This window comes from Eurosta solidaginis, chromosome 4 (assembly GCF_040869045.1).
Source record: "Eurosta solidaginis isolate ZX-2024a chromosome 4, ASM4086904v1, whole genome shotgun sequence".
In the NCBI taxonomy this organism is placed as follows: Eukaryota; Metazoa; Arthropoda; class Insecta; order Diptera; family Tephritidae; genus Eurosta; species Eurosta solidaginis.
In genome coordinates, this window is record NC_090322.1 from 14,750,541 (window position 1) to 14,776,566 (window position 26,026).

The following is a 26,026-nucleotide window of genomic DNA, read 5'->3' on the forward strand; positions in this document are numbered from 1 at the left end:
GTGCGCTACCCCAACGTCCAATAAAAAAAGAGGCCCTAAGCCTAGTCTACACCTTTGCTAGATCGTGCCCGATAAGCCCCGTTAGCAATATACAGTGACCAATCCTTGCAGAAGAATTAAACCTAATCTATGTCCTGATTGCGATGTGTCCCTACGCCTCTAGCAGCAACATGCCTATAATCCAACACAGTTGAAACTGCTACTTCCCTTGTACTCCCGTTAGAGAACATTGGTGAAAATTTGTGAGTGGTTGCATCTATTGAATGGGGCGAAGCACTTTTAACACAACATCGCAATTTATGCATACTGGTTGGTCTGGTTGGGTCATCACCGAAAAGATTTTTACAATACGTTAATAATATCTGGCGGGTGCCAGGGATAAACGAAACGGCATCTTTGACGACTGCAGAGTGCTTTTGAGAACGTAAAAAATAGTCCGCTAATTACTGCTATGCCTGGGTTGAAGTGGGCTTCCGAGTAACACCTTTTCAGAAGAGATATATGGCCCAACAGTGGGTTTACAAGGAAACTTGATAACGAGCCACACGAGCTCTGTGCAGATATGGGCAGAATGTTTAAGACCAACAGCTTCGATTGGTGCTAGACCGCTTAAACTGTTAAGCAATCCCGCAAGTCGTCTATTCGTCGCGCAAACTTCGGCACTAGCCATCGGTAACGCGAAGAACCTCCTCATCTGATGTTGTCAGCACTCAAGCTACGCAACTACCGCTCTTGCCTGAAAGTATGCAATAAATTTTGTATGACATACTTTTCGTTAGAAAAAACACATGAACCGATTGAGAATTTTGAGTTATGAATTTTTAAAGCATTTCTGACCGAAATTGAACAGTAGTAAATTTTTTATCATATTCATTTTTTTTTTATAAAAATTAATTATTTTACTCTATTTATGTTTTGTTTGTTCTCTTTACTTCACAGATCGGTTCATTTTTCATGATCAACCTCTGTCTCGTCGTTATCGCCACCCAGTTTTCGGAAACGAAAAAACGTGAAATGGAACGCATGCGTCAAGAGCGTGCACGCTACACTTCCACCTCAACGTTAGCTTCAAGCACCAACAATTCAGAGCCGGCAACATGCTATGCGGAGATTGTCAAATATATTGCACATCTTTGGCGACGTTTCAAGCGGCGCATGTTAAAGAAGTACAGATTATATAAGTATGATTATTATTGTTTTATTTTTTATTATGTTTTTTTTCGAATACTTTCAGTTACTGTTACTCTCAAAATACAAAAAAAAAATACGAATTTATTGAGTGAAAAAAAAATGTATATAAAGTAGCGTTCGAATAATTTCGTTAGTGCGTGCGCCACGCGATAAATAACTCTCACGAACTAACTCCATCCCTTAGAGCAATCAACAAATTCAATTAGCTGCTTTCATTGTAAATTTCATAACTCTAGTGTTAATAATATCAGAGTTGAGTAGAATATTTAAACAGTAAGCAGATATTTCGAAATAGAACAGTATCAAGTTTTGAGATTAACAAATAATACAAAGATTTTAGCCAATTCGAAATATTGAGCTCCAGGAAATTCAAAGTACGATCTCTTCATTCCACTGCATATTGACAATTACTGACCACATATTTTTGTAGAAAAATCCAAAAATAGTTTTCTTCCCCAGTTCAACTAGAAGTATTAGTCTACTTCCAAAGTTTTAAATACAACTTGACACTAATGGTTAAGCCTTAAAGTATGCAAACTATTTTAAGTATTTTAACACCTTTTGCCGAGTAAAGTTTATATTCAGATTCGTCAGTTTTTAACGTCAGTTTCATGCCTAATAATATGCTACGTATAGGAATTGGCGGCCACCGTGGTGCGATGGTAGCGTGCTCCGCCTATCACACCGTATGCCCTGGGTTCGCACCCCGGGCAAAGCAACATCAAAATTTTAGAAATAAGGTTTTTCAATTAGAAGACAATTTTTCTAAGCGGGGTCGCCCCTCGGCAGTGTTTGGCAAGCGCTCCGAGTGTACTTCTGCCATGAAAAGCTCTCAGTGAAAACTCAACTGCCTTGCAGATGCCGTTCGGCATAAAACATGTAGGTCCCCTCCCGGCCAATTTGTAGGGAAAATCAAGAGGAGCACGACGCAAGTTGGAAGAGAAGCTCGGCCTTAGATCTCTTCGGAGATTATAGCGCCTTACATTTTTTTTTTTATAGGAATTGAACAGGCACACATCAACGATTTATCATATATTACCTGCATTGCCCACAGTTTCCGCCATGTAAAAAGTAGAGTACTTCGCCTAAATTGTTCCTCAATATTTATCACATATATTCTTAGCCCTTTTCGCTTATTTCAGAGATTAATATGTATACATTCTGAAGCTCCACGCATAAAGCTATATCACACAATAGAAAAACACTTATTATTTAAGAACTCATGAGCTTAACAGCGGCTTATAATAATTGAATATTCAATTATTATGTTTTGCTACGAGAAACTGAAAAGAAAGGAAGAAACATTTACTGGCATATTCATCACAGAACTTATCTCAGTAAACGTTTAAGAAGTGCTTGTTCAGTTTTTTCAAACAAGCATTGGCCTAAGCAGCGCATCCGCACAGTGTTAACACTTTCTAATATCACTTTCTAGCCCTTTACACTCCGTATATACGACAAAGTCCAGAAGATAATTCCTCGACTATCTCGGGAAAGGTTTGAAATGATCGCTTTCAACGTTCCAGGTTATCCCCTTACAGGTTACCTCGCGCAGGTGGGTTAGAGAATCTGTGGAGGTATTTATTCAGTCTAACAAACCCTTGAATCCCATTGGTTCACAGCCGTTTGCGCTAAGTCGTTGGCAGCGAAGTTCCTAGGCATATCACAGCACGCATAGCTAAGCCAGTTCATTTCACAGATCGCGGCATACTATTCCTTCCTTTAGGTCATCTCCTTCTAGGTTTCTTCGCGTAGTTGGGACTTACATATGGTTTGGATAATCTGTGAAGTTATGTGTTCGTTCTAACAACCCCCTTGAGCTCCAATGGTTCACTGCCCACTGGCGGTTCCCGCTATGTCGTCCGCAACGAAGTTCACAGGTATACAGGAGCCCACATCACAGCATGCTGAGAGAAGCCAGTTAGTTTAGCTCATCTCTACATTTAATTTTTTCCTTGTCTGAAGTATTTCTGTAATAAAGATAGATGTGGAATTCAAGGATAGAAGCCATCGAAATGCCTTCTTTACGGCTGTTAGCTCAGACTGAAATACGCGTAGCCGCTTTATTTAAATTCGCTAGACTATGATGATATCCGCTTGAGGTTCATAGAGCTAATGATTAAATCTTCTTCCCTACTCGCTATCGCCAACGCTTACTTACTTACTTAACTGACGCTTAGCAGTTCAAAACCTGGTCCTTCCAGCGGAGTAGGCGCCATCCTCTTGCTCTGCTTCTATAATACTACTTGTTTGGTCAAAGCATCATCTTTCATTCATATAACAAGATCTAGTGACCAAGTGACTTGTGGAACATGATCTTAGTTTGCCGGGAGACGACTTCACTTCTCAATTGCCTTCCCAGCCCAAAGTAGCATTTGTTGACAAGAGTGATTCTTCGCTAGATTTCTAGACTTTGTTGTTTTCGTTAATGCTGGTTAATGGTAAACGAAGTCCTTTACTATTTTGAAACTATGGCTGCCTACACTGACGTTGTTGCAAAGGCGTAAAAGCGCTGATTCTTTGCTCAATGGCAGCTGATACTTCGTGTTGTCCTTATTCACCAACAAAGCCATCTTTTTTTTTTCTTCCAGTTTGTAGTAAGCAGAACTTAGAGCGCGGGGTTTAGGCCGATGATACCAATGTTGTCAGCGTACGTCAGTAACTGCACGCTTTCATAGAATACTCTTCCAGAGCGGTTAGAGTTTAGGTTTAAATCTGCGTACACATAAAAAATTCCCTGCAAAAATCGTTGGATCATGTGGTCCACTTGTGTCTTACTGGAGTACTCCATGGATTACTCTGATGTAATGCTGAGCTGGAGTATATGGTCCAGTCCTAGGGCATCGCAATGTTAATTGGACTATATTTTTTGTATGGTATTGTGATTAATTTTGGAGCACTCGCTTGGTCCATAGCGAGTACTCCATACATGCATGCATGGAGTACTCCCGATTTTTGCAGGGTCATTATAGCCGCCTAAAGACGCGCTACACTCTTACAACCCAAAGCAAGCGTACGTCTTGAATACGTCGACTAAATCTGAATTGTTGAGAGAGCTTTACTATTCACAAACATATTTTTTTTAGTTATAGGTTGAAATTACTGGTCAATAGAGAATTTAACCACAAGCCAAAATTAAAAAAAAATCTTAAGGTGCCTAAAAGTATACTTCTCTGCAGCTAAAATTGCTCTAAAGGCAAAAAACCGACTTAAAAATGGCTTTTGACAAAGAACAAGTTTTTTTGAGCCTTCAAACCCCTCGATCACGAAATAACCACAAATTCTTCATCCCTTCATTGACTGTATGAAAAGATATTTATTCAAGAATGTGCGCGCAACAGGTTTTAAAGCCTCATCATTCATCTTCTGAATCACTTATGTCCATAGTATCATCTTGCTGGTCAAATTGAATTTCTATACTGTTGTCCTCAATGAAAACATTTTGATCCATTTGGAGAAAACCTTCCAAATCATTTGCCAAATCTAGTCCTTCCTGAAGCCTATCATAGATTGCCAGTGGAATGTCATCTTCGGGATCAAAATCTGGAAGATCCTTATACGTTTCCAAAAATCCTGCTTTACGGAAGCAATTTCGGACGGTTGTGGCTTCCACTTTATTCCAAGATGCTTTGATGAAATACACAGCTTCTAGTACATTAATCGATTTTGAGAGGTCTGAGGCTGAACTTGTTTTGTCAATTTTAGATAGCAGGTGTTTTAAAACTAAGCTTCCATACAAAGTTTTAAAATTTTGGATTATACCCTGATCAAAGGGTTGGCTAACTGCCGTTGTATTTGGTGGCAAGAAAATAATTTTTATGTTGGTTAAGTTTAATTCCTTTGGGTGAGAAGCTGCGTTATCTAAACACAAGATAATTTTTCGATTCTGGGCTTTCATTCTTCGATTGAACTGCTGCAGCCATTCACTCATTATTTCTCGAGTCGTCCATGCTTTTTATTAGACTTCCAATCCACTGGCAGTTTGGAACATGCTTAAAAGATCGAGGACGGGCTGCTTTACCTATAACCAAAAGCAGCTCCTTATCTCCAGCCATGTTAGAACAGAACAAAATTGTGAGTCTTTCCTTTGACAGTAAGCTGTCATGGAAGCTCAACGTGGAGGAGAGGGTCAAGAAGGCCTCAACGGCACTCTATGCATGTAAAAGAATGCTGGGGTGTACGCGGGGCCTATCGCCCTCTCTTTCTCATTGGGTTTTTACAGCGATTGTAAGCCCTATTCTATACTATGGAGTTCTTGTTTGGTGGAAAGCCACACAAAAAACAACATACCTCAAAAAATTAGAGGGGGTATGCAGACTATCGATGCTTTGCATTACGGGAGCCCTGAAAACAACCCCGACGGCTGCACTGTATGCCATTCTGCACATTCCACCTGTAGACCTGGTAGCAAAGAACAAAGCATTAACGACCGCAACCAGGCTCGGTGCTTCGGGGCAGCTTGAGCGCCGACCATATGGCCATAGTAGTATAGCGTCCTCAGTCACAAGACGAACAGACTACATGATTCCCTACCTGGACTTTAAGGGAGATCTTAAGGCCACAATAGAGGTGGACGGTTGGCGCAAGGGTGCGCAAATGGCGGACGAGGCGATACATGTGTACACCGATGGTTCCAAAATAGTGGAAAGAGTAGGGTCTGCGGTATACTGCGCTGATCCGGAATTAAGCAGATCCTACAGGCTGCCGGATTACTGTAGCGTTTTCCAAGCGGAAATATTAGCCGTAACCAAAGCAGTAGAAACCCTGGAAGAGAATAGCTTAAGCTGCAACCGTGTTAACTTTTATATTGACAGTCAAGCAGCAATTAAGGCAATAATCTCGCATAGCACAGCATCTGAATGCGTGTTAGAGTGTAAGCAGTCTCTGGAGAGAATCGGGACAGGGAGAAGCATACATCTATATTGGGTCCCAGGGCATATGGGAATAGATGGGAATGAAAAAGCGGACGAATTAGCTAAAAAGGGCGCATCCCTTGAAGCTTGCTCCGTAGACGTCCCAATTAGATTGGGCGAGATTAAGCGAAGGCGAGAGGTGCACATGATCGACCAAGCAGAAAAGGCGTGGGTTCAAGCGCGGGGCTGTAAAGTGTCGAAGATTATGTGTAGGTCTTACAACCTTAGACTAACACAGTTGCTTCTATCATTAAAAAGAGAGGACTGTAGACTCATGACGGGTATTCTGACTGGACACTGCCTTCTGGCGTCACATGCCTTTAAATTAGGCTTGGTCAGTGATAGCAGGTGTAGGAAGTGCGGGTTGGAGGAGGAAACGATCGAGCACGTTCTGTGCTCGTGCCCTGCACTTGCCAGGCTAAGACTCCAGCTATTAGAAGTGATACAGCTGTCAGATCTAGAAGCAGCAAGTGGCTTAAGTCCTAGGAAGCTTCTAGTATTTGCCAAGAGGACGGAGTTATTTTATAACATAGGTCCTGGTTTTTGATAGGGTTTTTCAGTTTGGTCGTTAAAACAAACTTCTGGTAACACTACGGACTCAATCAGTCTATGTGAGGTCCTCATGGACCGGCCAGTTCAACCTACCTACCTTCCTTTGATAGTTTACCGCCCACGCATTTTTCGGATTAAAAGCGAGGGTTTTGTCAGGTAAGGCGCGAAAGAAAAGCCCACTTTCGTCTGCGTTGTAAATGTCTAGAGGCTTTTAACCGGTCAACAGAGATGGCAGTTTTGTCCTAAACTGTTCGACACCATCCTGGCTTACATCTGCAGCTTCACCATATACGCATTTGAAAGCAGCATTATTCCTTATTCGCCATTTGTTTAACCATCCATCTGAAGCATTAAAATTAGGTACACACAGTTTGCCGGCAATTTCCATTGCCTTTGCTTTCAAAATGGGACCAGAAATCGGAATGTTTTGACTTCTAGCCTTAGCGAACCAATTAAAACACATCTCGTCTCTCTCAGAACCGCCTCTTTTAAGAAAACTTCGCTTTTGATGATTATTAACTCCAGACTCCCATTTAGAAAGATTTTTTCTTTATTTTTATTGACTTCAGTAGCTTGTGTTTGCCAATATTGAACCTTTCAAAGCAAAATAAACGTGTACCTACTACCATTAAATTTTTGGGCTCACTATACTTTACCTTTTACAAAGCTTGCTTGTGATATTTTTGAATTTTGTCCGTTTATGAGAAATTTTTTTAAGGAAATAGTTTGAAATACTTTGTCCGCGTCCGGTTATTAAAGTGTCCGTTTATTAGGATGATATTTGTATGAAAAAATGAATGAAAAACCTGTGTGCCCATAAATTTGTCCGGTTATTGGAGCTGCCCGGTTATAAGGACTGTCCGTAATGGGGAATTTTACTGTATTGCTTTAACAAGGCTTCAATGCAAAAAAATTTAAACAATTACTGCAACGCTAAAAAATGTTTACTGCCAGCTAATCGCAGCAATTTTTTAGTTCTTTCAATTTTGAATTATTTACATTTTTTTTGTTATTTAAGCTAATTGTATTTACTTGGCAATTTTTACCTTTTTTTATGAACAAATTTCATTTTTTTTTTTTTGCTTTGCTTAACATTATTTCGTTTTATATATTTTTAATACTTTTTTTTACTTACATACTTAGGTATGTATGTATATAATATATATTTACATATAAATATTTAAACAAGCGCATGTAGTAATTTGCATTAATATATTTACATATTTGTGGTCCTTAGTTAGCGAGTTTGTTATAAAATATTGATCGTGTGCAAAATTTTTAAAGCAAAAAAATTTTTGAATAGGACACATAAACCAATACACAAACACGCACACATTCATTAACCTACACTTTCATATGCATTTATTGTTATTGTGTGTGTGTCACTATATGGAGTTTTAAGCAAAAAAAATTGTTAAAAATTCCGATAAATCTTTTTTTAGTGATTTTTTAAAAAAAAGCTTAACAAATATTTCATTATGTCTTTAGTCGCGTGCACAGTTTACAATAAATTTAGTATCAATAGTATGCATTAAAAAGGTACCAAAAACACGTTGGTGTGACATAAGGTCCACGGCCATAACGTAAATTGACCTTATGACCACTTCAAATGGCCACAGCGTCAATAACTTATGACACCATATTAAATGGCAACAACGTCAAATTTCAAATGAATACAATCCCAACGATATTGATATTATGTCCATTATGCTTTCCAATATAGACATTAAGTCAACTTATATTCTCACGTAGCCATATGCTCAGTTATTTTATTTGTTATTAACTGTTTAATGTGCAGTTCAATCCCAGTTTTCGCCTTTACCACTTCTTTTCCTATATTCTAGTTTTATATCAGTGAAAAATTTGATAAAAAATAGGTTCACCGAGTATTTCTTTGAAATAGGTAGCATTTATTCAACGAAAAGCCTATAAAAATTTAGAATGAAAAATCACGCAATTTTTTGTATCTAAGTTTTCACCTGCGGCGCTGCTTTCCCCACATTCTAGTTTCATTACAATTCGGGTTCAAAACTGGTGCGCCGAGGATTTCTTTGAAATAACAACTAATTCAACGAAATGTTTTTTTTTTTATCCGCCATAATTTTTTTTTTTTCTTTGTGTTCGTCTCAGTTCAGTAAAAATAACGTCAAATGGAAATTTCCTAAATAGACTTAAGTCAAATTTGAAAAAGTCTATTTACATGGGTCATAGGGCCAATGGACCTTATGGCCATTTGAAGTGGTCATAATTTATCGAAATGTCTTAAACAGACATTAAGCCAAATTCAAAAAAGTCTACTGATCTTATGTCTATTTACATGGGTTATAATGCCAATGGACTTTATGGCCATTTTAAGTGGTCATAATTTATTGAAATGTCTTAAACAGACATCAAGTCAAATTAGATAAGGTCAAAAAATTGAGTGACCCTATGTCTACTTACATGGGTCAAATGGCAATTGATCTTATGACCATTTGAAGTGGTCATAAGGCCACTTGACACTATGGCCATTGACTTTGTACCACCTTAGCAAAAATTTATTCAAATGTCACAGTTGCATCTTATCCTGCATATTATATAAATGGCTCAAATTTTCACTTGCATTAGATCAGATGAAAACCAAGACAATTTTAGTTCTATTTACCTTTTTTGTGGGATGACTTTTTCACCTTATGCTCTGTTACCTTGAGCACACAAAGTAAGTATCGAATCGACTGCTCTTTCGTCTTAGCCAGACAGCTTTTATCGAGAGGACTTTTTGATTAGGGTATATAAAATATTCTTATAAGGGCATTATCAGCCAAACTCATTAACCTAAGCAGAGGGGACCTACGAACTCTAACTGAGAACTGTAAGGGGCCCTGTAGTCTACGATATTACCTAGGTTAGGCTAGGTTAAAGTAGCCGCCTCCGCTCCCAAGTGGAGACTCACGTAGGGCATTTTAACCCATTTTGATTCCACGAAGGAGTCCTTGTTTCCCTTCTGTAGAACGTGGTTCATACACCCAAGAAGCTAAAACCAGTGCGTTTGTCAATTTGGGGATTATGGCTCCGCAATACACCCAAAGAGGTGTCTGTAGACATCCATACCTGGTCTTTGACAGGGCAGGACAATGGCATACATAGATAGTGCTCTACGCGTTCTATCTCTTTCCCGTCCCTGCAGCTACGGCAGGGGTCATTTGCATGTCATTTGCCCATATGAGCCTAACGAGCGCTCATAAGATAGCGACCTGGTAGAATACCCACTAATGGGTTAATAGAGAGGCGATTCAGACGTATGACCAATTGCGATCTATTTTCGTCCAGCTTGGGCCAGATTCCCCTGGACACCCTACATGTTGGTTCCATGACACCTCGCGTTGCATGAACTGACATTGCAGCCAGTGCTTGCAAGTATTCAGAGGAGGACTCACCCAGCAGCGCAGTTTCCCGAAATGTAACTGTGACCTGGGACCCATATTACATTTGCTCAAGGTACACTTATCACCTAGCTTGTTTAGAGCTTCCCTACACTCTAACGCCACTAGTGAAGATGTATCACTACTATGTAGGGATTTTATGGCAACTTGGCTGTCGGAAAAAATGGAAACAGAGTAAGTCACCGGCAGCTAAATTAGATAGAGAGAGCTTCCCAAAAAGCTTTAATATCAGCTTCAAAAACACTGCAGTGGTCTGGTAAGCGTAGGCTCTTATTTATGTTCAGCTTCCTTGAGAATATTCCACAGCCAACTCTGTTTTTTCAGTTTAACACCGTCCGTAAAGACGAACGGCTTCTGGTTCCATGCAATTTGCACACCCGATCTTCTCTGGGATCTTTGTGGAAAATTGTCTGGTATGTTGCGTCTGCGGGTGAAGAGCGCCATCTCAGTTTTTTCACTGCAGATGCTGAGTCCAGATTCCTTAAAACAAGTTTTTGTTAGATTTAGTGCATTTTCCAAGAGTTCGCTAAGAACCGGAAGATGTTTGCCAGTAGCCGTCAGGGCTATGTCATCAGCATATGCAGTGACCTGGCAGACGGGGAACTGTAGCCTCTATCATCTAGGAGGCGTGACTCTTAAACCCTTCGTGATATGAAGTAAAAAGCCTAAAGAGTTTTTAAATACGTTTAAAGCCTCCACATATAGTTATGGCGACGACGTTAAGCTAACCTTTGCCTCACAGTATATAAATCTTCAACGTTAAGGCTGACTTTCATATAGACTTATATGTGTTTTGTACGTGTGTGTCTATGTAATAATGTTGTGTTATCACATCTCAACTTCACCACTCATCACATACAAACAGACACTCAACACCGCATAGTCAAATAGTTAGTCAGTTAGCTAATCAGGCAGTCAATTAGTCAGGCATGACTAGTTATTGATATGAACAGAATAGACAAAAAATTTTATTTTAAGATTAACAACTTGTCTCTAATATATTTACATTTTACTTTCTGTTTATGTTTCTTTCAAAACGAAAAAAATTAAAATGAAATAAAATGGCAAACACAAAATAAAACATGTATTTGACACTTCATGACTACTACGCCACACGTACGCGTCAAAAAACAATACAACAATGGACTGGCAAAACAAATTACTTGAATATGCGAAACATGTCAAATGTCAAAAACAACAAAATGTTATACTTGACATACTGACTCGTCAACGATGATGGACCCAAATGCCTGCATTCGCACATACGCCGTCACTCGACGCACTGTCACTTGTCATCACTTGTCGCTTGTCATCAACTAACAACTGTCAACTCAATTACTCATACACTAGATATCAAAAGCAACAACGCAAAGAAGGCCTCCTCCCTAATGCTGACAATTTAACATTCTCACCATCACGCATTAAATGTCATCACCCGAAGTGTCCTAAATATGGTAATCGAAAACCATCGAGCATACAGGATCAAATGATCACTGTTATGGTGCCCTTGAATTCAAATAACAATAATGTAAGCAATAGCAGTAATAACAATAACAATGGCACTTGCGCTGCAACAAATGGCGTGCGAAATCATCAAATGGCAACAACAGCGGCGACAACGACCATTGCACCATCAACGACTACAACAACAACAATAGCACCAACAACAATAGCAGCAACAACACTGACTTTGCCACTTACTACTACAACAAACCCAACAAATGCAGCAACAACTGCAACAACGCCACTGCTAAATGGCACAATGACAAACACTGGATATCCGAATAATAACGGTCAACAGCAACAACAATCATCCTCAGAAAATTCAGTACAATCAATAGAGCAAGTGACGCGCAATTCGAATTTAAAAAAATCAGCAAATCATTTAACACCCGATGCTGTGAAACAGCAAGTGCAGTCGTCGCCTGGTCAAATACAGCAAGCTGGGCAGCAGAAAACAATTTTATTGAAATTCCCTGCAAATTTGGATTCAGAACAACTAATTGTGAGTATATATTGTGGTTTATATTTTTTTTGTTTTTTTTATTTGAATTATTGTACACGCAATAAGACACGATAGCCCAATGATTTGTGTTATAAAAAAAAAAAGTCGGTGCGAAAATTGCGTCGGAATGGGAGGTGTAAGGATTAGTTCTCTTAGTCCTCTATGTTATGGCCGAAGTCCATATATAGAACTTTATCACCGAAGTCAGTGTGCTATTTCTTTGCTTGGCGAAGACGATGAAGGTGTAAGAGAAAATTTACAAAAGTCGCACACGGCAATGGTTTGAGACATGTTTCTGAATTTCAGTTCTTCCGCAGCTAGCTTTCAGGAACTAAGTTCTAAGGCAGTTGCCTCTATCAACTCAGCCATTTGAATGCCCAGCTGCAAGCTTTGTAATATGTATCTAACTTTTTCCTTTTCGTTGCTATTCGTTTTATACACACTTTGGTACATATATACTCTGTTTACAAATCGTGTGGAATATTGTTAGACTCGCTCAACGGAACTTTTTCAATGACATTCTTTTTTATAGCAATCAGTTATTAGTACCTTTCAACTACCTTGCATCTATCTTACCTTCTCTCTCCCTGTCGCTATCGCATTCCCTTTCCTCCCTCTTTATCTGCCTCTGTTACTGTCCCTCTATTGGTTTCTGCGCACACGCCTCTCCGATTCCTGTACATTATCCTTACCATCTACCCAAACGGCGCTTTGTCCCGGTCCCGCTCCCTCGAACTCACTCTCTGTTCCTCTTCACCTCCCCCTCGCTCGCCAATCGAACTATGAGTACACTTCCGAAAAAAAGTATAGCAAATATCAAGCTAGACAAAGCTATAGCATACCAAATTCCAAGCAAATTGCGCCACAAATATAATTTTTAAGAATAGGTCTGGTTCTGGTCTACTTTTAGGGAAGAAAATTTTCTCAAATATTATGCTTGCAAAATATGCATCCCTGCACCAAATTTAAAGCAAATCGTACCTTAAGTAAATTTTTTTTAGAATGGTGGCCCCTGGTTCACTTTCCGGAAAGAAGTTTCTCAAATATGTATCCTGTATGTGTATCCGATATGTCGACTAAATCTTTTTGCAAACCGATTAATAGTTTGACCATCTACGAAACTCGTGCAAACAAAAAATAACATACATTTTTATATATTAAATATATACATTAGGGCGGATCGATTTAAAAATCGCTCATTGCTCTGTGAAAATCGTATTCTAGAGATCAAAATAAGAAACTTTGCCGAAGGAACCATACCACTAAAACGATAATTTTTTTTTAATTTCTTTTCTATTAATAAGTTAAATTCATTTTTTCATTTACATATGTTCTGACTAAATAAATTTCTAAAGAGAAAAATAAACTCCACTCAGCAAACTTCCTTATTTTGATCCCTAGAATATGATTTTCACAGAGCAATGGGCGATTTTTTTGCCTCCCCACAAATCGACCCTGCCTAATATACATACATATTGAGAATATATGTTAGCGAAGAACTCACATCTTATCTTACTTATTACAGCCTATCAGAGCCTCTTATCTCGACTTTATCGTATGATATGATATTGTAACCACATCAAATTTAATCGCATCATAGCAAATTATGTTCATTATGTGTTCACCTCATCACATCAATTTATATATAACTCATCTTACTACATCTCAACTCATTTTATCATATCATATTCTATCGCATTATCACTATCCTTCATTCCATAATATCACATCGCCAACCATCTTATCAAATCCAAGCTGTTTACTATAGAATTTAACCAATTTCGGCGCATCATTTCTCATTTAATAAAATATGAGCTCTACATTTCACATGCTACATGTTTATATCATATTACTTCAGACAGCTACCTATATCGTGGAAAGATGTCAAAATATGACATGATAGTCACATCAACTCTCGTTTGATCACATCATAATATCATACAACTACTACTCTTATCAAAACCAAAATGTTCGCTACAGATGTCAATCAATGTCATCGCATTTGTTCAAATATTAGGTCAAACCTTCAGATCCTATCTGTTTATGTCATATCTAACTAATTTCAGATAGCTATCCATATGGTGGCACGATGTCAAATATTGCATATCAATGAGTGATTTTAAACTCTCATTTGATCACATCATCTCCCATTTGACTACATCACATACACAACTTCTCTCATTTAATCACATTATCATACACAACTTCTTTCCATTTGATCACATCATCATACACAACTGAACTCATTTAATCACATTATTCATACACAACTTCTCTCATTTCATCACATCGTATGACAACATCATTCATATACAGCATATCTCGCTATGTCATACAAATTACATCACAACCTATTTATTTATGCATTATTACTGGTCACATCGCAATGCTGTATTAAGACATTACAATCACGTCATCATATACAGCGTATCTCATTTTATTAAACCATCACACACAATTTCTCTCATTTGATCACATCATTATAGACAGCTTATCTCATTTGACCACATCATAAACAACTTTTCATATGTGATCACACCATCATATGCAGCTTATCACATCATACTAAATCGCATCACAACCTATCTCATCGTAACAAATCAAAACATATCACACCGATTATTACTGGTCACAACTCAATGCTGTAGTTAGAAATTACAACATACATTTCCCCGCACAGTTTAATTACAGTGTGTTCTTGGAATCATCGTGTCTTGTTGCTCAAAATTTGTATCACACATATTCAATTATCATATGAAGTAAAATTCCTCGTATATAAACTATCTTACGCATATCAACAAAAAAATATTTATTTAAGGGACACACGCCCAATTTATATACAAACGAGCAATGAAAAACCAAACTCCTTTCAACACAAACTCAAAATACTTTTTTCATATGACATGATTTAGATTAATCTACTAAATCTTTTCTATAAACTACTTGTATTAAAAATATTTTACTGTAGCTGCAGTTGGCAAACTTGGGCAAGGTACAGATACTTTGAGTGATTATTGCATAATTTTAAATTTTTTTCATTTAAACCTATTTAATTTTACCTATATAATAGTTTTGACTCACAGCTCAATACCAATGTACATAAGGCATTAATTTTCTAAATCAAAATATTCAATTTTCCAATTTTTTATTATTCCAAGTCTTTGGAAGTTACCTGTATTATGAAACTGTATAAGACCGCTTAGTTGCTATATATAATTTAATGCGCCTTCAGTTGCAAATCACGCTAGAAAATTATTTCACAAAAAAACCTTGTACCTTGTACCTTTAAAGATTTTGTACCTAAATTCACTTAAATTACTAATAATTTTTTTCTTCTCTTTATCTATATTCGTTTTTTTCTCTTCTTATGCTACGATTTGGATTTATTATTATTTTTTCTTTTCTTTATCATTTTTCTTCTACGCAGAGTAATCCCTGTACCTCAGGTTTTTTGAGTCCACCCACATCGGCTAGCCGCCGCCCATCGGTTATGTTCAACGAATATGTGCTACTTCATACACCGCCTGCTATAAGTGATCCGTTAGCTAATGCCAATACAACAACAACTGCTGGAGAGAAAAATGCTGTATGTTCATCGGAAAAAATGACACAGGCTGGTGATGGCAGTATATGGCAAGTGAGTGTTAAGGCAGCACAAATCATATCTACACATCACATCATGACAATTTTAAGCTTTACTATGCAAGTTGCAAGTCATAGCACAACTCATATCATAATATAAAATATTCTGACATTAAATGCCAGGCAAAACCTAGCGGCGGTACACTGTGCTACATTTTTACCTATTTGATTAATATTATCGCGGCGAGTGGTGATGTTGCCGCTAGGTATGGATAGATCCATAAGAATGCTTACAAAGGATATTTAGGCATTTATTGTAGAGCTGTTAGGTGTGGTCTGGCCTTAAAATCAAAACACTACTACTCTCACAACACAATTACTCTCACAACATACATGTCTCAACTTTCAAAACACGAATAAAACACATTTCTGGTATTCACGCCATGTCTTTATCAACTTATCCTATGCCTTTATTAAATACAATCACATAAGCGTATAAGTTGATAGCTTAGGTCACTTGAGTACCCCAATGATATCATCTAATTTGTAGATTTCACTCTTATTCGACTCAAATCATCGAATAACATCATAACACACTTGGTACCATAATACCTCGTGATATCATAGCTACTAAAATCACATCATACTTAAAATCATATCACATCATATTGCATCGCATAACAACTTAACTCATATCAACGCATCATAACTGCTTTATTGTATTAGTTCATATAATAATTCCTTCTTCTCAATTCTTTGACATCATATCACATCGCATAGTAACTTAATTCATATCACTGCATCATATCTACTTTAATATGTAGGCTCCATTGAATACCTTCGTCGCACCTTTTTCTCAAAACTTTAGAAAAAAATAAATAACAATAAATGTAAGAACCGATAACCTCCGAAGAGATTTTAGACCAAGCTTCTCTTGCAATTTGTGTCGTGCTCCTTTTAATTTTTCCTACAAATTGGCGGGATGTGAATACCCAAATTGCAACATATAATAAAAGATTTCTCTTACTTTCGACACAAATCATCTAATCACATTGGTGTCATCATTACTATTAAAAATCACATCATATCATACCGCACAACTATTGACACAAGATACTTGCCCCAGCTTTCAAAGTTTTAGAAAAACACATTTGGGATATTCATGTGATCTGATAGTCAGCTTATCTGCTTTTGCGGTTATTTTTTTTTAACTAAGTTTATAAAAACAAATACACTGTAGACAAATAGTTTTGGGACAAATAAGTTGATAATAGTCAAATTGCTTAACGGAATTGTGGATTTCTCTTATTTTCGACGCAAATAATCTAATCACATCACGTCATTTGGTACCACCATACCTCGTGACATCACAACTACTAAAATAATATCGAATTATAATTTTTAAACAAATAATTTGACAAAGCGCCGACGTGTATGCCTAAACTACATCATGTAGTTGAGGATATCACTCATTTTCCACACAAATCATCTAACCACATCACGTCATACCTCATGACATCACAGCTTTTAAAATCACATCACACCACATACTAACACAACTCATCATAAGTGCTTTATTATTTAAGTTCCCATTGAGTACCTTTTTCTCAATTTCTTTTCTTCTTCTTTTACTGCGTCCTAGGTCAATCTTCCCCAACCAATCAACAGCAGTGGCAACACCATAGCCAATCCATACACTGATTGCTCTGAACTTGGTATACATGACGCGATGACATGTCAAGAGCTTTTAGCATTTTCTGTGGCCTTTTCAGCGGCTCTACCAACCGGTCAAAGCACATTGGAATCATTTTATACTTCGTTAGCGCGCTGTGATCCGCATACTGCCGAAGCTCTTAAAAACCAACACAATCGTCAACAGAGTCAACTTATTAAACAACAACAACCAAATTCTTTGCTTATAAGCGAGCGTCAATGCAAACGTTTAGATAATAGCAATACAGTTTTAGCTATCACAAGCAATGCTGGCAACAACACCGCCATTACAACAACAGGCAATTATATTGAAGATTATTCTTGTTGTTATGATTTGTATCAGAATGCTTTATCGCCTTTGGGTGAGAAAAAGCAACGTTCAAAAGCTATGCGACTTTTGATAAATGTCTATCGCTTTGTGATGCGTATTTGTGGTATCATGCGACGCCATATAAAGCTGTTGGTGGAACATAAATACTTTCAACAGGGCATCCTTTTGGCTATACTAATTAATACGTTGTCAATGGGTATCGAATATCATGACCAACCACCAGAACTGACTGCGATTGTGGAAAAAAGTAATATTGTATTCTCGGCGATATTCGCTGTGGAAATGTTGTTGAAAGTTGTTGCCGAAGGACCTTTTCGTTATATTGCGAATGGTTTCAATGTTTTTGATGGGGTCATTGTTATATTGAGGTGAGTTTATATTTGGTTTTGTTTGGCTGAAGTGGTGCAATGGTGTTTAAGTGTGTTAGTGATTCACAATTTTCGTATCGCGGGAGTGAACATTGATGGAATATGTCCGCGATACCCCGGCATTGCTTTCACATTACTTCAGGGCGGCGTTACCTTTCTCGTTCGTTCTCGTTTCTCAAGAGCCTTCTGTTGATCCTGCGTTCAGGTAACGCTTTTTTGCTCGAGCGTAGTTTCTACGACGTAGCTGATTTGTACTCTTCTTTGCCGCTCTGCATTTTTGCTATAAAATTATCGCAAGTGATTTTGCCGACTCCAGCATTTGTCGATTCTGGATGCATTGCGAGCATTTGAAGAAAGTGTGTTCAGCAGCGTTCTCGTCTACATCGCTGTAAACGCACAGAGGGTATTTGGTCTTTTTATCCTGTGCACCTATTTTTGAAGTGCGATAAGCGGAGGCTACTCTCAGAGCTCCTCTTCGTTGTACAACTTGTTGGAAGCTTTAGAACGACTCTTCTTACTAAATGTGTTCGCCCACAGTTCGGGACCGTACAGTAACTTGGTTAGGGTCCAGCTTCCTTTTGCATTCTGTTCCGATGTTTGCCAACAACCTGGTTAGCAGCCGTACCAAATTTTTTAGTAGGGAGTCTAATCCTAGTCCTAAATAACTACCTCTTTTGAAGTTATAATTTATTAGAAGGTTTCAAAGCGAACTTCTATACGTGTCATCGGCAGATTGAGCTATATGCGCCCTTCTTTTGTGTGTTTAGGTTGTACAGACTGCGGCAATGTCATCTGCATATACAACTAAGAATGAATCAGCAGACATTTCAAGATAGGAAGTTTCCTCGCATGTGACTTTCATGGTATAAACACTCTCTGAAGTTTGATTTATAAAGAAGCAATCACTGAGAAAGATCTTCTGATGATGCGACGCAGGTAGGAGGGTATTTGGAATTGCTGCTCGAAGGCGGCCAATATGTCTGCCTATCTCGGACTGTCGGACTGTTGAAAGACACATTGCAAATACAGATTCTCTGAAGGGATTATAGAACTGATGAGCACCGTGCTTTTAATCCTTTGGGACTCTTGTTGTACACCTAAAAGACCACTATCGTTGCTCTGTTAATTACGTTCCATCTGCAGTTCCCTTTACCATTTTCGAGCGGTCTGTGTAGATTGTAATGCCCTTATCACTGCCTGCGGTGGATAAAATGCTATCCAGTGCTACTACGGTTAGAGAATTAAACATATACTCTGATAGCCAAGCGGCCAGCAAAGCATTGAGCTCAACTACAGTGCGATCGAAGGTGCTCTGGGAGTGCTTGACGTCGCTTGCGATTGCATCGAACTATTAAGATTATCTGGGTCCCGGGCCATAGTGATATCCCGGCTAACTGTCAAGCGGATCTCTTAGCTCGCATCAGTACAACTGAACCGGATGAAGATGGCTGTAGGGATTTCGGTATTCCGCTGGCCACCTGTGGTTTGCTACTCCATAGCTGGGCCTCGAGTCAGCTCAGCAAACGTTGGGCGGACACTACCTCTTGCAGGAAAGCAAGATCTTTCTGGCCGAAAATGGATGACAGGAGATCTGTCGAAATATTGGGTTCACTAAGGCTCACCTATCAATGGCCATTGGGGTTTTGACAGGGCACTGTCCCATGGGTATCCATGCAGTACATCTCAATATACTGGAAACTCCATTCTGCTGCAGCTGTATGGGGGATGATGAGGTGGAATCACCAAATCACTATATGCTTGATTGCCCAGCTTTTGCCAAAACTAGGCGAAAGTATTTCGGTCGCGACTCGCTTGGATTCCCGAGGATTTATGCAAAGTTGAGATCGGTATGATTCGGAGCTTTATTGTTGCTACCCAACGATTATCTAAGTAGCTAGATCTACGTCACCGTTATTTTATTGTAGTATCACAACGGACCTTCATGTTGTCCAATTCAATTCCCCTTATCAGGGCATTTACCATCTAACCTAACCTAACCGAAGATTCTAGGTTGAAGTGCCGCGAAAAAGGCCTCAAAATACTTTGGAGAACACTCAAAAAAAAAGTCGCCCCGGCAGTTATTTAGCAAAACACTCGCGAATTTATTACGCCCACGGAAAGCTTGCAAGGTATCAGCACATGAAACTGTGTGCCATTATTCAGCCCTATTTATGGTACATCTAACAGTTGTCATAGGAAATGTTACTCATACGCCATGTATGGCTAACACCAACCAACTAACTTGAAAGTCAACTTATGTAATATTATGCATGCAATTTGCGCAAAGTTAATTTCAAAATGTGTAAAATGCAAACAATTTAGAGCTACAACACACATACACACAAAAATACCCACACATGTATGAGCGAAATACCCGAAAATTAAAAATATCGTGTAGATATCCACCTAAAAGGGACAACTTATGCTTAACATTAAAAGCCACATAGTACAAATAAAAGGATTTCCTTGGTCACATGAATTTGAACGCATACATGCTTTAGGCATGCAGTAAACCTACTGAGCTTGTGCGCTGCCTCGTGTCTCTGCCTCTGTTGGGCAGTAGCTGCAGCGCTTTCAGTATGCAGCAATTTATTGCCGCCGACATTAACATATGCACAACTTGTTGACTATCATGATAATAGTTTCACATACAAAAAGGTGCACAAACACTCAAACAAAACAGACAGCACTAATTTGCGCTAACTTATATACACATATGTACATACACAGATTCACTCTGCTACATGCCATTGCAATTTCCACATTTACCAACGCTTCAATGCCTTTACTTTCTATTATTTGACTTTTTTATATCTGATTTTTACTGCATACTTTTTCGGCTTTAGACTAAATTTCGCTTGTTGCACACACACGCACACACATATGCGTACACACAGCCACATACCACAATGATAATCCCGCCAACATTTGACAGCGCTAGACTTTCTAGTTGGTTACACTCTATTACATATGGCAGATGTGTGTACGTTCGACGTTTCCCCCCACAGCACCGCAAATCCTTGCTCACCACAGCGTTCTAAATCTTCGGCAATCGTGTGTCAACAGTGAAATTATCACTGCTTCAACACGCTAAAGTAACAAGGATTTGTATTAGTTGAATGCATTGTTAGTGTTGAGGAAAAATGGTGAACTTCTATGATTGTGTTTGTGTGTTTGCGCCATGGCAATGTTAGTTCCAGTTTGGCGCTAAGGCGTGAATTGTAAGCAAATATTCATTCAGTTTTGCTTTGTATGGGTGTTAGTGTGTTTCTATAGTTGTGCAATTTTAGAAATTTGCATAGCCATGAAATTTATTGTTGAGCATAGCAAGTAGAATATAGAAATGAGTATTCCCAACAATCATTCAAAGCTTACTATAAGCTTAAGAGATGTTAGCACAAGGCTTAGAAAACGGTGTAAAAGCCGGTGTCTGTTAGTTTTCAATCAGACAATCTTTCGATTTCAAGCAGAGGACGTATTCATCAACTGCCAGGCTTCTTTTGACTTGTAAACATCTTTGCCCATGGTATGGGAGAGTTTCGAATGTACTAAGTAAGTGCAGGGTAGGTTGTTAGCAATGGCAGGAAAGGACAGAGATGGAGGAGGAGGAGGGAACAAAACGAGGGGCATACATAATGAACTAAGTAAGTGTAGGCCTAGTAAACGGTAACAGGGAAGGAGAAGTGAGGCAGTAAAACGAGAATTAAGCCGAAAACGGAACCGAAACCTAACTGTATGTTAACGACTTGTTATCGGCGGGTTAATGCTTTGTTATCGATAAAAAAAACCCCGTTATCGACATTTAAGGTCGTATCCATTTCATTTTGATGAGTTAGCGGTTTGTTATCCATTTGATATCGGTGGATATAAACGAGTCATTGAGGTGTTATCCAAATGCTATAAATTTGTTATCGATAATATATGTAAGCGGGTTTTTAAAATCTGCAATGTTATCGAAAAGTTATCGATTTGTTATTGGAGTGTACGGGTTTTTTTATCGAACAGTTATCGGTTTTTAGTCCAGCGAATTAAAACGCAGCGCTTGCACTGGCTAGGCCATGTTATGCGAATGTAAGATGATGCTCCGGCCAAGAAATTGTTTCTATCGGAACCCACCTATGGAAGCAGAGGGAAGGATCACTCCGCTGGAAGGATCAGGTGGAAAACGACTTAAATTCCCTTGCTGTGACCAATTGGGGCCGGTTGGCAGAGGGAAGAAGCGACAGGCGCGCCTTTTTGGACGGTCAGAACCGTTTAAACGGTTAACCGCGAATTAAGAAAATATCGGATTTTACCGATATATCATCAGTTTGTTATCGTTAAGTTAGCAGCTTGTTATCAAACCTCAGTTTGTAAACTGGCTACCAGAGGCACCTCTCAGGATGGTGTGCAACCGTATCTTCTTCGGATGCTGATAGTGAATAAAATTCTAGAAATCTTTTGGGCAGAAAAAACATACATACATACGTCGCGAACTAAATTCTTGACACCGATTAGCGAGCTCATGGATACAACAGTTTGCGGGATTTTGCGATGGCCAGAGCCAAATGGACTGGGCGTAAGTCCAACCGAAACGGAACTTGTCCTGTTCACAAGAAAAACAGAAATCCCCTACTTTAACTTACCGAGGTTATACGGCACAACGGTAAATCCTTCTTCTGTCATGCCATGATAATCGACAGCAGATTAAGCTGAAAAAGCAACGTTGAGGAGAGATCAAAAAAAAAAACTCTGGCAGCATACTACACCTGCATAGGACTTTCGATAGAAACTGGAGACTGACACCACATATCATCTAAGGCATGTATAAAGTCATTCGACCGATACCCACGTATGAAGGTCTTGTTTGGTGGAAGGCGCTAGACAAGAAGAGCAATCAACAGAGGATGATTGGGAAGGTGCAAAGGTTAGCATAACTAGAAATGTTAGGCGCAGTGAGCAGCGTAACTTAGGAAGGATTAAACGTCAAACGGGCACGCTACGATATTAGATGACAGGAAGAGGGGACGATGGAAGAAAATCATAACGACAACGGCCATATCACGGTGGTTTTTGACTTCCAGGCGCGGAACATAGGATATCCTTCAAGAGATGAATGGGAGGAAGGCCTAGACAGTGTTAGGGGCATTGCACTCTACACCAACGGCTTGAAACTGGAAAATGAAACTACAGCTAGAAGGAGGCCTATGACACATGTAGATCAGGCAGACTATTTCAAGATATTAAAGTCCCAGACACTAATGTAACGATCTTTGTTGTCTTAAGGCATTATAATCGAGCCTCGCAGGCGTTCATGAGACATATCAATCTCTTCCTTTGCTGTGGATTCCTTTGGCACAGCGATAGCGGATCTTTCAACGAGTATTTTGTACTCTCGCCTTTTTTCCAAAACATTTGCAAAACAATTTATGGTAAGCTGGCTTTTAACAAGGTTTACTGGGTAAATAAGTATTTCCATATATTCATTTCCACGTAAAATCCATTCACAACTTTGTTGATTTATGCGAAAAGCTGTGTAAATAGCAAAACTACGATTTCAATTTGTATGCTATTAGTAATGAGTAGTGCTGATATGTGCAAGCATTGAATATTATATGCGAAAAAAATTATATGGAAAAATAATAGTGGACTCGATTTTCTTTTGCCACGATATGAGCTACGCGTAACTTCAAGATTGGAGAGACACCACGAGAAAAACTCAAAGAGCGGGCATCATCTTTATCCACCTGTTTCTCCCAACACAGTTAAGGTCTCCTCTGCTTCCAAATAGAAATATCTTGCTGACGCACACAGCTCATCGTTATACCTCCATCGATACACATCATCGGCATCACCAGCAAGTCATTAAATCTTGCGAAGAACTTTCGCATCCAACACTTTAAAAGCTGTTCCATCATCTCTCCACACCGTCTATAATACAGGGAAAGGGAGTGTATATGTAAACAAAGCATGGGACAAGAAGGATGTCGAATATGAGCATACCTCTTCGAGAGCGATTTTCGGCATCTCGGCACGCCCATTATAAGGCAAGGTCTACGGAAACAGCTGTTCATTCCGTTATCAAAGCGATAGAGAGGTTCCTCGAGAACACTTTAAGTCGAATTGGCATTGGAAAAATTCATCAGCAGTTTGTTGAGTGGCAGCACTATTGCGGCGAAGGTGGGATAGCAACGGACCAGAGAAAGCTAAGAAGGGACACGCTACAGGGAGGTCTACTTTCTTCCCTGTGTTGGCTCGTGGTAATGAACGACCTACTTCAGGATCTTCAGAGCATGGGCTGTCAAATGGTGATCTGTCAATTCTTGTCAGTGATAAGTATCTAACTACACTGAGGAATGATTTACATGGTTGCCTGGTTGTCATCACCAGGTGATCCGAATTATGGGTATTTGTCATCAATACTGCAATACTAGCAAACGGGCGGCCACCGTGGTGAGATGGTAGCGTGCTCCGCCTACCACACCGGATGCCCTGTGTTAAAACCCCGGGCAAAGCAACATCGAAAATTTTAGAAATAAGGTTTTTCAATTAGAAGAAAATTTTTGTAAGCGGGGTCTCCCCTCGGCAGTGTTTGGCAAGCGCTCCGGGTGTATTTCTGCCATGAAAAGCTCTCAGTGAAAACTCATCTGCCTTGCAGATGCCGTTCGGAGTCGGTATAAAATCATGTAGGTCCCGCCCGGCCTATTTGTAGGGAAAATCAAGAGGAGCACGACGCAAATTGGAAGAGGAGCTCGGCCTTAGATCTCTTCGGAGGTTATCGCGCCTTACATTTATTTTTTTACTAGCAAAACGGATGAAGAGCTAGGAGGGCTGCAGTTACCTTAAACAGCTGTCGAGGGGCAATTGGCACACGCTGGGGGCTGTCGCCAAGGATGGGACATTGACCGTAGTCTTCTTTGGTAATCTGGTTTGGTGGGTAGCACTAGACACTCCCTCTACAGGCAAAATGTGAGAAGTAGTGAAGCTATTGCCGATGGTTGAAATAAGCCCTCCGCTTCTTACAACACTCACTCAATGACACTAAAAGCAATGCCGAATCGGTAACCGGTTGACATTGTGGGCAATGCGGCTTCGTGAATTACGGGCACTCCAACATGCTGACCGACTTAGAATTTAGCGTCTACACAGATAGTCGCTCTGACACTGTGAGGTCGAGGGCTTTCAGTATATGCTTGACCTCACTTGTGATGGCATCTTACTACGTTTTGATAGAAATTATCTGGGTGTCTGGGCATGAGGATATCGATGGCAACAGTGGGGCTCTTTTGGCACGGGCAGCTACGACCGAATTGAGATAGTGTGTCAGTGGATACTTTTGAGCTTCTGTTGGCTACTTGCTTTCTGCTTCTGCTGAGTTGCTTTAGCTATATTTATTTTACTCATATTACACATATTTTAACTTTAGCTAAAAATGTATACAAAAGCTCTCCTCAGCCTTCTTTTTTCGCAATTAAATCCTCACTGTACTTCACTTTCAGTGTCGTTGAAATTTTCCATCAACTTCGCCACGGTAATGGTGGCGGTGGTTCCGGTGGTTCTGGTCTATCAGTATTGCGCACGTTCCGATTGTTGCGCATACTCAAACTCGTACGCTTCATGCCCAATTTGCGGCGTCAACTCTTCGTTATGCTGCGCACGATGGACAATGTGGCTGTGTTCTTTTCGCTGCTTGTACTCTTCATATTCATATTCAGGTGAGTTATTTGTTTTTTAGTGCATTTGAGTTACAATACTAAGGTTATAATTATAAAAAAATATTAAAAAGTAGTAACTGAAAAAAGTGTAGTTCAAAAAAGTTATTGAACAGCTTATTTTAAGTATCTTATGAAGTAAAAAGTATGTATGAAATTTATGTTTATGTACAATATTGCTTACGTATAACGAATTTGAGATCACACAACTAACACACTACTACACGCACACTTACTTAAAAATTATTAAATAATAAA

General features: G+C 39.1%; 1 protein-coding gene across 5 annotated transcripts in view; it reads left to right on the forward strand.

The window, feature by feature from the left end:
- Ca-alpha1T (Ca[2+]-channel protein alpha[[1]] subunit T) overlaps window positions 1-26,026 on the forward strand; it is a 259,303-nt gene that overhangs the window by 161,099 nt on the left and 72,178 nt on the right. For 3 of the 5 annotated variants that reach the window (XM_067780304.1, XM_067780303.1, XM_067780302.1), the window contains 6 exons: window positions 940-1,181; window positions 11,429-12,083; window positions 15,052-15,075; window positions 15,511-15,720; window positions 17,308-18,077; window positions 25,556-25,771. In XM_067780304.1, coding sequence (XP_067636405.1) covers window positions 940-1,181; window positions 11,429-12,083; window positions 15,052-15,075; window positions 15,511-15,720; window positions 17,308-18,077; window positions 25,556-25,771 — 2,117 coding nt within the window. The remainder of the gene's footprint in view (window positions 1-939; window positions 1,182-11,428; window positions 12,084-15,051; window positions 15,076-15,510; window positions 15,721-17,307; window positions 18,078-25,555; window positions 25,772-26,026) is intronic. The other 2 variants (XM_067780300.1, XM_067780301.1) reach the window with 2 other exon arrangements.